This window comes from Zalophus californianus, chromosome 10, assembly GCF_009762305.2.
Source record: "Zalophus californianus isolate mZalCal1 chromosome 10, mZalCal1.pri.v2, whole genome shotgun sequence".
In the NCBI taxonomy this organism is placed as follows: Eukaryota; Metazoa; Chordata; class Mammalia; order Carnivora; family Otariidae; genus Zalophus; species Zalophus californianus.
In genome coordinates this window covers 40,362,621-40,378,182 of record NC_045604.1, presented here as the reverse complement: position 1 = coordinate 40,378,182, position 15,562 = coordinate 40,362,621, and the positions used below count along the sequence as shown (strand labels likewise).

Below are 15,562 nucleotides of genomic sequence, written 5' to 3'. Positions count from 1 at the left end.
CAGAATAATAAGTAACAGTGGTTGACTCTGTGTAGAGGATGAGATTGGGGGGTCAGCTGCAGGCGGGACACTTAGCTGTCAACCTATAATTTTTATGCCACTTATTTGTTTCTTGTGTGTTTGTTTAATCATGTACATGTACTCCTTATTAAATTTTTAATTTGATTTGATTTTAAGTGAGCATACCATTAATTCTTCACTATTTTCATGCATAATTTTGCCACACAAATGAATAGTATTTCTTTTCTATACTGACATAAACAAAAACCCTATTTTTTAAATTTTATTTTATTATGTTACGTTAATCACCATACATTACATCATTAGTTTTTGATGTAGTGTTCCATTATTCACTGTTTGCATATAACACCCAGTGCTCCATTCAATACATGCCCTCTTTAATACCCATCACCAGGCTAACCCATCCCCCCACCCCCCTCTAGAACCCTCAGTTTGTTTGAGCTCAGAGTCCATAGTCTCCCTGGTTCGTCTCCCCCTCCGATTTCCCCTTCATTTTTCCCTTCCTACTATCTTCTTCTTTTTTTAACATAAAATGTATGATTTGTTTCAGAGGTCCGGGTCTGTAATTCAACAGTCTTACACAATTCACAGCGCTCACCATAGCACATACCCTCCCCAATGTCTATCACCCAGCCACCCCATGCCTCCCACCCCCCACCACTCCAGCAACCCTCAGTTTGTTTGCTCAGATTAAGAATTCCTCATATCAGTGAGATCATATGAAACATGACTTTCTCTGATTGACTTATTTCGCTCAGCATAATACCCTCCAATTCCATCCACGTTGTTGCAAATGGCAAGATTTCATTCCTTTTGATGGCTGCATAATATTCCATTGTATATAAACACCACATCTTCTTTATCTACTCATCTGTCGATGGACATCTTGGCTCTTTCCATAGTTTGGCTACTGTGGACATTGCTGCTATAAACATCAGGGTGCACGTACCCCTTCGGATCCCTCCATTTGTATCTCTGGGGTAAATACCCAGTAGTGCAATTGCTGGGTTGTATGGTAGCTCTACTTTCAACTACAAAAACCCTATCTTGAGTTGCCTTGATTTATATCTTTCCTAGAGTTTCTATGAATTTTGAAAGGCAATTAGCATGGCACATCTTCTGACTTTCAGCAAACATTTATAAAAGTTAAGCAGGAAACATTGCAGAAAGACAAAGAGTTTTATGAAACGTAATTATAATCAGGTCTATGCATTTTTTTCTTTCAAATATTATCCATATTAAGAGTATCATTTTTATAACAACCTCCTTTCTATTATCATAGACCTACAATTTCCAGCCCCTACTATATCGCCCAAGGAATACATTGGCTCCTTTTCCTGGCACTTAAATTTCATTTTCTCAAAATTATTTTCCATAGTCTGAATTTTTGAAATGCAGAATGTCATGGATTGGGATCAGTGGCACTCTAGTCTTCTAAAATAGAACATTTCTTATCATGTTTACAGAAAACAACTCAGAATATACTGGAGTTTGGGAGAACTGAAAATATCTGACATTATAATATCACTCAGAGCTCAGCAATAGAGTAAGATTTTCTTATTTTGAGAACTGCAGTTTCTCATGGTTTCCTTCTGAGCACAAGCCTCAGTTCTCCAAGCAATTATTTAGTGTGCTAGCATCTACATGAGCATATTGCTGCTATGTTTCTAATATGGTGTTTTCCCTCAATTTTTAGTACCGCAAAAATTATATTTTACAGCCTGAAAATTACAGTAGAAATTATCTAAGCCAATGGTTTTAAACCCTTTCAAGGATTGTGGACCCCTTTGAGAATCTGATACACACTGTGGACCCTCTCTCCAGGAAGCATGATTATAAACCCTTGAAGCTTATCCACATACCTTCCAGAGGTTCATAGAACTTGAGTCACAAGGTCTATGTCAACCTTCATTGGACAGTGAGGGGAAAACCCAGCATATTCTTGAAAAATGATCAATATTTTGTACATAGTTGTTAGACATTATTAAATATACTATTCTTAGAGTTTTCATAAAATCCTATGAGGTTGCAAGCACATTTATTGTTATTCACATATTAGGAAGCCACTTAGAATATTCACATGAGGAAACAACTCAGAAAATTTCTTTGATGTAGTCAAATTCACACGGTAAATAAATATTAGAACTAAGTCTCAAATCTAGGGCTTCTCTTTACAAACTCTATCCCTTTTCCTTGCTTTGCACTCTATCCTTTAGTCCACCGTTGGCAAACTTTTTCTGTAAAGGGCCAGATAGTAAATACTTTCAGCTTTGCAGGGCATATGGTCTCTGTTATAGTACAAAGCCAGCCAAAGACAATACTAAAATGAATGGGTGTGTTGTGCTCTAATAATTACATAGCAGGTGGCAGGCTGGATTTTGTCCACAGGCCATAGTTTGCTGACCCCTGCATTATTTCGTCTCTACATCAAAAATAACTTGGTCTTTTAATTTAATTTCCTGTTTTTAGTGTTTTTATCATCATGATTTTGACCTTGTTACATGATCATTACTACAATATTCTACATGCTAATGGAATCCCTAAATAATATCACCAATAACAGCAAAATTTCTACCTAAAAGCGAAAATGAGAATTTTACATATCAATTTTTATTTTTATTTTGAGATAGTTTCACTAATGAAACCATTGTACAGGGAGGTGGTTTGGGAAAACAATCTCCTTCACTAATACAACAGGAGTCAATATTACATGTGAAAAATTAAAAAAAAAGTCCTAGTGATGGCATTAAGGGAGACAAAGTTTGGGAAAGCAAATTAAAATATAAAATATATTTTCTTATGATGTTTAGTTTGTTTGAATATCAAGTAACCTTTAAAAGAGGGGTAAGTCAATGAGTATATTTGCTTATGATATTAATTAGGGCTATCACCAAATATCTGGGTACTTCTGAGCACAGGGTAGGATTGCATTTCCCCACTTAGGCTCTAAAAGTTAGTTTGGCCAATGTCAAGTGAGTGAAAACTATGTGTGCACTGATATGAAACTCGATTAGCCAGTGTGCAGTTTCCCATGCTCTGCTCCCTTCGCCAAACGGATCAGGAAAGGACACTGAAAGAGGAAGAGCTATCACCCTTAGTCTCTGAGCAAGGACATTAGGCAGGGCCCTCCTGTCAATCCACTCTGAATATGCAGTATGAATAAAAAATAACTTTTTATTTTGTAAAGCCACCAAGATGTGGCGATTGTTTGTGACAGAAAATAACTTAGCACATCCTAATATAAAGGCATACATTTAAAAAAAATCCTATAGAAAACAGATTTACACAAATACTAATTTTTATTATACCCAGCTAATAGTAACACCTCAAGGTTATATTATATATTATTTTGATGATCACACTTTGGATTATCTATATATCACTTAAATAACCAATCAACTCATTTCATTAAATTAACTACATGAAGTAAACTAACTACGTTCACTACACGAAGTAACTAGTCAAATCTAGCACTTAGCATTGTGAGAATAACTGGTTTGAGCGAACCTTAAGTTATGTGAAGGCAAACATTATATGTATTATTATAAGAATGAAAATGTATGCATTCAAGGTTTAAGAAAAAATGTATTTCTTTCTCTGTTAACATTAGTAATATAAATAAATGTGCAAAAATATTGGCTTATTTTAATAATAAGGTAATAAAAATTACTCTAATAAAATCAGCTTACTCTAAATTAATATACTGTCATTCAGGATGCAAACTATTTTCACGTACATAATCTTATTTAACTTTCCCAACATCTCTGCGAGAAATACTAGCCCCACTGACACACGAGAAAATTAAGGATAACAGAATGGTGACTGGCTCAAGAATACAACTCTAGCTAGTGGCAAAAACAAAAACCTGAACTTAGATTTTCCACAGTGATATCTGATCTTCCTTCTATTGTATCATTCCTTTAAAAAACAGGGAGAAATATTTTTATCCTCAGCTGTCCTATGTGAGTAAAGCTAAGTGAAGTATCTGCATAAATATGTTTGGCACATTATTTAGTTGTAGTACAATGTATATTAAGAGGTCATGCCCACATCTATTTTTTTATTTAAAGCATAACTTCCATTATCTACAGATGCCACTGAAATTAACTATAAAGACATGCATTCTTTGAATAAGCTACTTGGGTAGGTTATGACTTATTTCATACCCCTTCTTTCCTTTTTTCTTCTCTTGCCACTTGCCCTTGGAAATTTCACTTTGTTAGCATCTTCAAAGAGGGGAACCTAAGCTTAGAAGGGAGAGGTACAGCATGTCAACTAAATTTGCCCACGTATTTGTTCTTTTTGCTTTAACAATAAAGTTGAAAGGGGAAGAAGTTTAAGATTAGTAATTAGTGTGCCTTTTTGGATGAACTGTGACTTTCGATTGTTCATATAATCAATATTTCCCCAATGGTATATTAGAACCAAGAGTTGGCTGCATGAAATTCCAATTTGAAGTTAGAATTAGTCATATCTGTAATGTACTTCATGTGCACCCAAACCACATACTTACACATGAACCTCATCTGGCCCAGGTATTTCTTTTGTTAAATATCATGCTACATTTGTAGTACCACATAAACAACAAAGCCTATTGTCCAAGAGTAAGTTTGCACAAGTCTAAAAAATTTCACACACACACACACACACACACACACACACACACAAAGGATTGGGAAGACAACAAATATGTAGCATAATTACTAGCTGAAAGTAGACAGGCCCAGACAAATGCTATTACGTTCCTTCTTTTTTTTTTTTAAGATTTTATTTATTTATTTGACAGAGGGAGACACAGCGAGAGAGGAAACACAAGCAGGGGGAGTGGGAGAGGGAGAAGCAGGCTTCCTGCTGAGCAGGGAGCCCACTGCGGGGCTTGATCCCAGGACCCTGAGATCATGACCTGAGCCAAAGGCAGACAGTTAACGACTGAGCCACCCAGCGGCCCCTATTATGTTCCTTCTTTATCAAATGAAATATTTGAGACAGTTACAAAAAGTATTTTTCTGATAATCATCTCACCTAGTTTTAATCCCATTCAGAGCAATATTTGCATATTTGGTGGTCAGTCAGATGCTCTATAAAATCTATAATCTATGGCAAACAGTGCTGCATATCAATGGTTGAGGAGGGGGAGAAGACAAGAAAGAAATAGATTCTGTATTTATTCAGGGCCTGAACTTCGTGGCAATTGTTTGCTTCTAATTTGGGGGTAATTTCTTGATCACATTTGATAGTGATAGCTTTCCAGAAGATTAAAAATATGTTATTGCAAACTTTTCAAAAGTACACAGAAATATATAAAAGTTTTTTTTTTTTCAGAATACAAGCAATTCCTGATTTGAACATAGCCAAGAAATGAATGGCCATTTTGTTGATAATGGCCATTCAGCCCTCCTCTCACTGGGCCCTCCAATTTCTGTCAGATCTGTACTACCTTGCTGTGGGTTTTCCTACTACCAAAAACAAACAAAAATGTTACCTCACTCCTGGGAAGATTATATCCCTCATGCTGCCCAATCCCCTTCCAATCAGCACAGGATTCTGAGAACTAGGGGCTCTGAATTGAACTTGTGACTGATGTAACATACATATGCCATGAGAAAAGGTGACTATTTCATTATTGCTTTGGAGTCTACAATATATTTAAGCAATAATCCTGCTTTATTGCCTATCAAATATAATTTTGCACTCTGCAAACTTAACTACCATTCATGTGGCATTTTCTCTGAGAAATACATGTTAACTTAGAAAATAAACTTATGTCAAGATTTCAAATGGCAGGAACATATGTTAATATCCTGAGCTAGGTTTTATTTTCATTAATTTAGGTGGATGGGAAGAGAAACAGAATCAAAGACCCAAAGCAATTTCTTAACTTCAACGTCTGTATTTCAAATGCACAACACCAGAATTCTGTATTTTGGAAAATTATTCATCCGCTTTAACAAACTGGCATAAAGAAAAATGCAAGGATATTGCAGGGTCAGTGCTAGAAGTCACCTCCCAAGACTATTTGCCTTTTAAGCTGCCTGAAAGCAGTTTAACTTTCCTTTAAAATGGGTTTCTAGGGGCACCTGGGTGGCTTAGCCAGTTAAGTGTCTGACTCTTGATTTCGGCACAGTTTATGATCTCAGGATCATGAGATCAAGCCCGGTGTGGGGCTTTGCACTCAGTGGGGAGTTTGCTTAAGATTCTTTCTCTCTTCCTCTCCCTCTGCAACAAGCCCCACTCTAAAAAAAATAAATAAATAAAAATAATTGTTTCCAAAATCCAATCTGCAGTTCTTTGAGAAAAGCCAGGAGACTAGTGAAATGCCACAGAATTATGAGTGTACTAAATTAATAAAATAACACCCAATCCCCAAAGCTGCAATAACATCATCCCCCGGGAGAATGCTCTCTGTCAAATTCTACACCACTGCTTCAAGTCTATTCATTTCAACACAACATTCATTTCAAATCACAACATTGAACAGAAAACACTCTTACAATTTCCCCCTCACTCTTCAAGTTATAGTTTCCTACCATATCCAACAGAAATGGTAGATTCCCTGCTGAAAGCATGCATAAGCCTCCACAGTTTTCAATATACCCTCTGCCTCTCTAATATTGACTTGTCTGTTATTTGGAATTTCTTCTGACAGTTACTCTAAACCTTTAATTTTTTTTCCTTTTTTTGGTTGTTGTCGTTGTTTGTTGTTCTTTTTCTAATCAATTAAGCATTACGTTAAACAAGCAAAATATGGGTTTGCAGTAAGTCTGTGACCATTGCCTTAACAGCTTTAGCAATTCAATATAGGTAAAAGCAAACTGAAAGTTCTGGTGGCTGGTTCGAAATACAGGAAAAATAAACACAGACGTTACATTACTGATTTCAATCTCTACACTCAAGTAGTAGAAAACAAGAGTCCTTTGTAAATAGGAGAACTGCTACTCCAAAAAAAATGTCTTCCATAAGTCTCAGCATGATGCTTTGGGATCTTACAGTTGCTAGAGACCATAGTGGTGCCCTTGTTATCTGCATTCTGACGCTCAGAGGTCATGATTTAGTGATAAGCTTGGGCAAATCCTGGCTCTGGCATTCCAATTTACTTTCCACTGGAGATAATTTCATTATATTTTAATGCCTCCAGGTAATAAAATAATCTGACATTTTATTCTTATCTTTAAACTGAACTCAGAATAGAATACAGTTGTCCATGACATCATTTTTGCCAACAGCTTGTCCTAGAGTATAAGTGCTTTCTTATTAGCTTTAAAATAACTTAAAATAGAAGACACAAATAGTCCCCCTTTAGCACTATGCTCAGGGATTAGTATATTTCCATGTAAACTTTCTTTTTTTAATCATGTATCTGTCAAGGTGGCAGTGAGGAGGGTAAAAGGTGGACAGATACATGATTTACCCTCCTCACTGCCGCCTCCTTAGTCAAGGCAACATCTTCACTCACAGATTAATGGGATAATCCTCTTCCTTTTTTTTTTAAGATTTATTTATTTTAGAGGGAGGGGGAGCAGGGGTAGGGGCAAAGGGAGAGGGAGAGAGAGAATCTTAAGCAGGCTCCCTGTTGAGTGTGAAGCCCTATGCGGGGCTTGATCTCAAGACCCTGAGATCATGATCTGAGCTGAAATCAAGAGTCAGATGCTCAACAGACTGAGCCACCCAGGTGCCTCAATGGGACCACCTTCTCACTGGTCTTCTTGCTTCCCCTCATGCCTTCCAAATGGCAGCTGAGTCACATCTTCCCTCTCTTGTACTTAAATCTTTCAGTGGCTTCCCACTGAATTCAGCATGTTGCCATGACTTACTGAGTCCCACACACCCTGGCTCCTCTTGATCTTGCTAACCTTGCTTCTTCCTCCAGGTCCTGCCACATGGACTCATCTGTATTCCTTGAATATGCTCACATCTGTCCCGCTCAGGATCTTTGCTATTGCTGGCCCTCTGCTTGAACATATCTTTGCGCTCTTCTCTACCTAGCTGACCTTTTCTCATGCTTCCAGTTTCAGCTTCCATGTCACCTGCTCGGAGCTCTTAAATCAGTCTTCTTTAGAACACCTCCCTCTCCCCGCTCTGGCTCCTCTATCTATTCTCTATCACCACACATGAACTTCTTGGGTAGCATTTATTTTCATCTGTTAATGGTCTTGTTTTTTTTTTTTTTATTGTCCTGATTAATCACTGGTCTCTTCTGCCCTAATGAGAGCTTCAGGAGGGAGCCCATCTACCTTGCATTCTTTGTCTGAATTAAAAATAAACAAGCAAATGTGTGTGGGGGGGCTACTAAAATGAAGCTTCCACATAGAACACAATGTATGAAATCTTGGCCATTTTTTAACTCTCTTCTCTTCATAGAGTAGACTCACACGGCCAATGAGTTGCAAGCCTGCTGCTTAAATATTCATTTCAATGTTCAACTTGTATTAGTCACCAAGGCCTGTTGATTCTCGCACCTAATTACTTCAACATTTTGTCTTCCTCTCTTCTTGCAACACCAACTCCACCCATCCCAGTCAACCATCCCATCTCCCTTCCATGGGTCACTGGGATGGGCTCCTAATTGCTCTCTCCACCAACAGTCTCCACGCATCCTCTTCTTGATAGATGCATCTTTTAATGTCACTTTTAACCTGTCACTTCACTTTCCAACAACAGCAACAATAACAGCAACAACAACAACAAGTAAACTCAAAACCAACCCATGTTCTATCTTATTATAGTAGGTCTCAAAAATCACATTATATTCAACTGCATCCTTCCCAACTGAATCAGTCAATAGTATTTCCCACTACTCTTTAAACACTCAAATACTTACTTTTCTATCCCCAAAATAAACCAAGCTCATACCTCTCTTTGTATTCTTGCTCAGCCATATCACAGACTAGGAGGCCCTTTCCCCCTCCTTCGATCTAAACCAAAACATTTTCTTCAAAGCCATAGTTCAACTCCAGCTTCTCTCATGAAACCTCCCCTCCCAGCTCCAGCCCATGTGTACTTCCCTCTTTCTCAATTCCTAAACCATTGTTTAAACCACTCTTCCATATAACAATTATACAAGACTTATCTCTGTTATCCTTCGATTATTTCTTCAGTGTACATTTTCTCTCCCCAGTTGGATTCCGAGCAGGGGCTGAGTCCTTTCTATCCAGGCAGTGGCAGAAGTAGCACTTATCCAACAGGAGCCACTTCCGCTGACTTACTGATTTACATGGTCCTGATGAGGAATCCCTTCAACTACAAACAACGGTTCTAGATAACTTGCAATCCCCAAACAGAACATAGTGTTCCTTGGCCCTAATCTCTCCCACATGAACTCCCAATGCCTACAACGTTCCCTTTCCACCTTCATTCACCTGGGAAACTCCTAATTCTCTTTCGGGTCTCAACTAGGACAACGTTTACTAAGAAAAGGAAAGCACTGTCCCCTCCTTACCCATCTGCCCCTCCCGGTATCTACCTATAGTGTAGTTCCTATAGATTCCCATTAAATAATCTTAATCCATAGCATGTGGCACTCTATATTATAAATGACTATTTGTCTACTGGCCTCCCTGACTGGTCTGGACACAACTTAGGCTCAAGTAATTTATCTTTTATCTTGATAATCGCAGAGTGACAATGCTATATTATTTGTTGAATAAATAAATGAACTAGCAAAAAAGCTGGCACTAAAATCTGTTGAAAGAGCTAAGAATGTAGTGTAATATGTATCAACTTAGTTTACGTAATTTACAACAGGCCACAGTTCATACCATTAGAATGCTTATTTGTTATTAATTCCAGTTGTTAAGCACCCACTATGGATCAAGCATGGGGATACAGAAAAGACTCAAACACATAAAATTCCTAACCTCATAGAACGTGTATCTTACTAGGTGAGACGGGCAGGAGTACAGTGTTTGCTCCAAGGTGGAGAGCACAGAGATGCTCTCAGCAGAAGGCTTCTTTCTGCAAGAATGCTGACATTGAGACAATGCTGCCTTGGACCAAAATGGTGGCAGTTTGAATGGTGTGTAGTGGTTACATTATGGATGTACTTTAAAGTCAGAGCCAACAGAACTGATTGATGGACTGGAAGTCAGGTCTGAGGGAATGAGAACAGTCAAGATTGGATTTTAGTCTGTGCAACTGTGGAATGGAATTTGTGCAGGGTTTGGAAGTGTATGATTTTGGAAAGAGTGTGTAGATATATGAAGAGAGTCTCTAAAATTAGGCCTTAAGTTTTAATAATCTATTTTGTATAATAGAACTTCCCTTGGGCATATTTCCCATTAACAATAAGAGTGCTTGTGGCTTCTTAGACAAATTGGTAACACTGAATAGACGAATCTTGGACAGCTGCAGCTAACAATGCTCCGTGAAGCATTGCCTATACCAGGCACCCCATAAAAGCCACTGCAATTTATCCTCCAAAATTGTCTCAAGTTCTTTTTTTAAATGACTAAGGCAATGCAGCTAGTGCTAGGGGTTAAAATTTCTGGGATTGCTAAAAACCACTTCAAAGCTCACACGATTATTATCAATATGAAGATTAATAACTATACTTTGAATTCTACTGAATGGTGATTTAGATGTCAAATGGACACGTATAAAAGAAGGCAAAATTTTTATCCTGCCCTAGACCATAATCTAGTCAGAGGAGATGACCTTGACCTAGGAGTAAAAGGACGTGGAGGAAATGTGGGTGACCTGGAGTGACTTAATCCATTTAAGACTAAAGTCTGAGATAGAACAGCAAGGGATCTGGGCTGTCGGGCAACTACCTAAACAACCAGAATAATCAGCTCCTGTGCTTAATGGCTATAATTTGGGGTAAGGGTGGTAATAATGGTTTATTTTTTTCATGTGTGGAAGTATATGTCTGCAAAACTTACTGAATTTGGGATTCGAAAAATGAGACTGTTTATAAACACATGATGCAACCGTAAGTCAGTATAATGACTAAGTCTCTTGCAGAATAATTCAGCAGTGGTCATGATGAGTTAGAACTTGGACTTCTGAGTTTTCATGGGGCAGAAACAAACCATTCTCATTCAGTCTGTGAGGCTCCCCCACTTCTAGACTCTAAGTAGTCTACACAATAAACAGTTATTTCCATAGTAGAAATGGGCCAAGACGTCTAAGCTCCAAAGTTAACCTGTTATTATGGTTAGAAATCAAGATTGCCATTCTTCCAGGTTTTCACAGCCACACAACTTTTGACCTAGCTGGAGGAAATGTAAGAGTAAATATAGTTCCCTGACCCCGTCACAAAGGCAAAAATCAACATGCTCAGGTATTTATTTCACTGGAAAGTGATCGGGCACAAAGACGCATTACAGTGGATTCAGATAATGACAAGACTCTCTACAAACGTTTTTCAAAGGAAAATTTTAGGCAAGAGTTCATCCATACACTGTCTCCATGTCCTCTTATTTAGGAGTTTGATATAAAGCACTGATTTGAAAACCTTATCTACTCCACAATTTGTCAATGGCATCCCATAATAAAATGAAAACTTTTAGACTCATAATTCACACCCCAAAATCAGACACCAGGCCCATGAGAGGAAATCTCATCACCAGCATACGGAGAAGGGAAGACTTCTTCCACCTAAAATTCCTTCATAACTGAGATGAGTCAGTTCCTTCCCTATCTTGAAAATTATGCTTTAAACCCACCTCCTTCCATGAAAAAAGACAGCTGTAACCTTTCCCAATCCCCACAGCATGGCAAGCGTGGTTTTCACTATGGGGTCTGTATTTCTAGCCTCTGGATATTTCTTAGGCACTGAATGACTAATTACCAGAAGAAAAGTCATGTATATATACCCATTCTGCTTCCTAGAAGATGCTAAGTGAATGCATAGTCAACACAAAAAGAGATGGTGTTCCACTATGTGGTCCTTTTTAACATTATAACAAACAATGTGAGTAGAAGGCAAACAGCAAGCGCTTAAATTTAAATTCTTCTTGTAATCCTCATATTTCAGTGTCAATTTTTTATACATTTGCACTACTGCAAAAACAATGTATTTTTTAAAATCCCTGAAGTAATCATAATAGACAAGCATATAAGAACAGGAACAATCCGTTGAAATGTAGAGTTAAAATTTGCAAATTGAAAAAGGTGATATCAAACAAGAACTTCATGAAAAGAATGTCAAAACTGTACTCAAATCTTTTCTTTCTACACTAAAAAGTCAAAGATGCAGGAAAATTTGAAACTATTTGCCCCCCAAAAATCATCATTTCAAGACATTTCTTGACATTACTATCCATTAGTCAAATGACTCAAATTCTCTGCTCTCCGGGTTCATATGCATGTTAAATTTAAGTTAGTGTTCCGGTACAATAATTAATCCATTTCCATCATTCCTTTGTTCAACTTTTAAACCCTTTTTTCAAAATCAATTTACTAAAATCTAGCTTTCTACCTTCCATAGACCAATTTGACCAACTGTAAAAGAAAAATTCAGACATGAAGTTTAGCTCACAAGCTGTACCAAAATTAAAAAACAAAGTAAGTTGTCTCCTACCTATAGTTGTTATAACAGTGCCAGCAAAGAAGAAGGAACTTCCCAAATCCCAGTGACTGATTTGATTGGAGGTGTTTCCTAAAGGTATAATCCCTGCATTTATTGCTGCCACTATTTGCTGCAAGTTTAAAAAGAAATTTATCAGTACACATGAATCACATAGAGGCATCAAACAGTGTATATTTCACCCCAGTTGAGGAATTAGACAAAGAGAATCAATTCTAAGGCTTGGTTTTCCATTTGAAGTATACAATATAGATTAAGGCTTTATACTAAAGAATGTAACAAGTTAAATGATAAGAAAATCGTATTGGATATCAAGTGAATGGATCTGTATGGAGCACATCATATTGTACCAATATACATTTATATCTCATCCACTAACATATTCAGTGCCTTAATTTGAATTAACTACTAAATACAGCCATGCTTTTTAGTAAGCACCACAGAGTTAAAATACCAGATTGCAAACTTACAATTTGAATAATATATAATAGCTTCATCAAAAAATATTTCTAAAGTGCTCATCATTTTGAATGTTAAACATATACAGCCAAGCCAGGGTTGTGTATAACTGTACAGTGTATTTATTAATAAGGTCCAACAAAACAGGCTAAGAAGGAAAGGCAATAGCAATTCACTACCCCACTTCAGTTAGTCCATGTATATCTAGATTCTTAGAATCTCTGCAGACTTTTTATAAATTCTATGGCAATATCATAGCATCACCAAAATATCACCAAAGACCCATAGATGACAATCACTCAACAATATTCATATAGAGACACTAGGATCTGGATGCTGCCTTGAGTAATTCAGAGAGACAGACAGAAAGATGACATTATAATCCCTTCAATCATCAGATAGATGTTGAGCAGGGGATGGAATATCCAGAAGCACAAAACACGGAAGAGAATATGTTAGGAGAAAATTGTGTAGTAAAAGAGAGACATACAGATTGTAGGAAAAGATGTTTCCGTGTATAGTTTTAGAAATCTTTATCATTTAATTTCCAGATTATAAAACTGGAAGGAGTGTCATTTGACAGGCAAGGAAATTAAAGACCAAGAGAGGTAAAGTGATTTGTTTAAGGTTAGTTTACTGGCAAACAGACAAAACTACACTGTGAAAATGGAAGGCACTACCCCAGGAAGTTACTGTCAGATGGAAAAGAGCATGTAATCTGGAACTGAAATGCAATATAAAATTTCATTTGTCTGATTTGTTTTACCCTACAAATTAAAACTTTAATGGTTCTGTGTAAAGTTAATTGAATGGTAATGCTTTTTAAAAAATTTTAACAATAACATATTTGCTGTAAAAAATTAAGAAAATACAGAAAGGCAAAACAAACAAAAATTATTCATAATTCCAGAATCCAGAGATAATTATTGTTAATGTATTAAAGTATCTATTCCTGGTATTTTGTTATACTTTTTACATGGTTGGATTTATGAAATATATGAAATGTATTCTCTATTTTTACTTAATATTTTTCTATGTATAGTTTTTCTTTGTCATTACCATGTTAACTTAATCATTGCCAGATATGTAGATGTACCTGTTCAGTGGGGAGCCTGCTTCTCCCTCTCCTTCTGTGTGCTGCTCTGCCTACTTGTGAGTTAAGCCTTCAGCTCAGGTCATGATCTGAGGGTCCTGGGATAGAGCCCTGCATCAGGCTCCCTGCTCAGCGGGGAGTCTGCTTCTCCCTCTCCCTCTGCCTCTTCCCTGCTTATGCTCTCTGGCTCTCACTCTCTCTGTCATGTAAATAAATAAAATCTTTAAAAAAAAATCTAAAATTTCTGGATTAATAAAAAACAGATTCGATTATATGCTTCTGCATTCAGCTTACTGGAGAGCACATCACATAGCCTCTGAAAAACTCATGAGACAAGGGGAGTGGAAAAGGCAAAATCAACTTCATATTTTCAAGAAAATAGCTTTGACTTCATCAGACGTCTGAGAGGGTCTTGGGATAACATCTTGAGAACCACTGCTGTATACTGAACTTTGTTTCATATTGTTTTGTACCTGGAGAACCAAAGTAGGCAAGCTTATAGCTTTACAAATAATGGCATTTCACCTCTTCATCTTCCAAAAGTTATGTTTTACTACCTTTCATCCCTTATTACATTGGTCAGTATTTCCAGAGCAATGTTAAATAAAAATAAGGAAAGCAGACTTTGTTTTTTGTAGCATAAAATCCTCAATGGTTTAGTGTTTTATCATTAAATATACTGACTACTGGCAAGAAAATGGCATTTAATTAAATAATTATAAGAGCAAGCAAATAAAAAGGACGGATAAATAAAACCTGAAAAATCTAAAAATGTCTTTGGAAATATTTTCAGATAGCAACAAACACAAGGGAGGTGCACATAAACATTGTAAGCACAGGCTCGTAATCTCCAGCTTTGCAACTCCCAGAAAAACTAATGCTGCCAGTAAAAATATCAAGGAAAAGGAGGGTGGATTTAGATACATTGTAATTACATCCAAAGTATATTTTTATATTTTTAGACATTTCTTTAACATATTCATTCAAAAATATTTATTAATTGTTTATGATGCTAGGCAATGGGGAAACAACAGAGAAGTAAAAAAAAAAGACATGGGTGACAGTTATATATATATATATATATATTTTTAAGGTTTTATTTATTTGTCAAAGAGAGAGCACAAGCAGGGAGAGTAGCAGGCAGAGGGAGAAGCAGGTTCCCCGCTGAGCAAGGAGCCCGACACAGTACTTGATCCCAGGACCCTGGGATCATAACCTGAGCCAAAGGTAGGTGCTTAACCAACTGAGCCACACAGGCGTCCTGGGTTACATAGTTATAAATGAGAAAAGATAAGGCATGTCTTTAGACTCCACCCCATTAAATACAATTAATTATTTTATTGATTAGAAGCAAGGTAATTTCTTCAACAACTGACTTAAAACAGCCTACATGGTCCGCACTATTATTTTAGCCCGTTCTTTTGTTAACAATGATGAGATGCAACATTACGCAGACACTTGGA

The 15,562-nt window shown here is 37.0% G+C and overlaps 1 protein-coding gene across 6 annotated transcripts in view; it reads right to left on the bottom strand.

The window, feature by feature from the left end:
* Window positions 1-15,562, bottom strand: part of KCNK2 (potassium two pore domain channel subfamily K member 2) — a 222,614-nt gene that overhangs the window by 96,311 nt on the left and 110,741 nt on the right. For all 6 annotated transcript variants that reach the window (XM_027614022.2, XM_027614025.2, XM_027614024.2 and 3 more), the window contains exon 3: window positions 12,542-12,659. In XM_027614022.2, coding sequence (XP_027469823.1) covers window positions 12,542-12,659 — 118 coding nt within the window. The remainder of the gene's footprint in view (window positions 1-12,541; window positions 12,660-15,562) is intronic.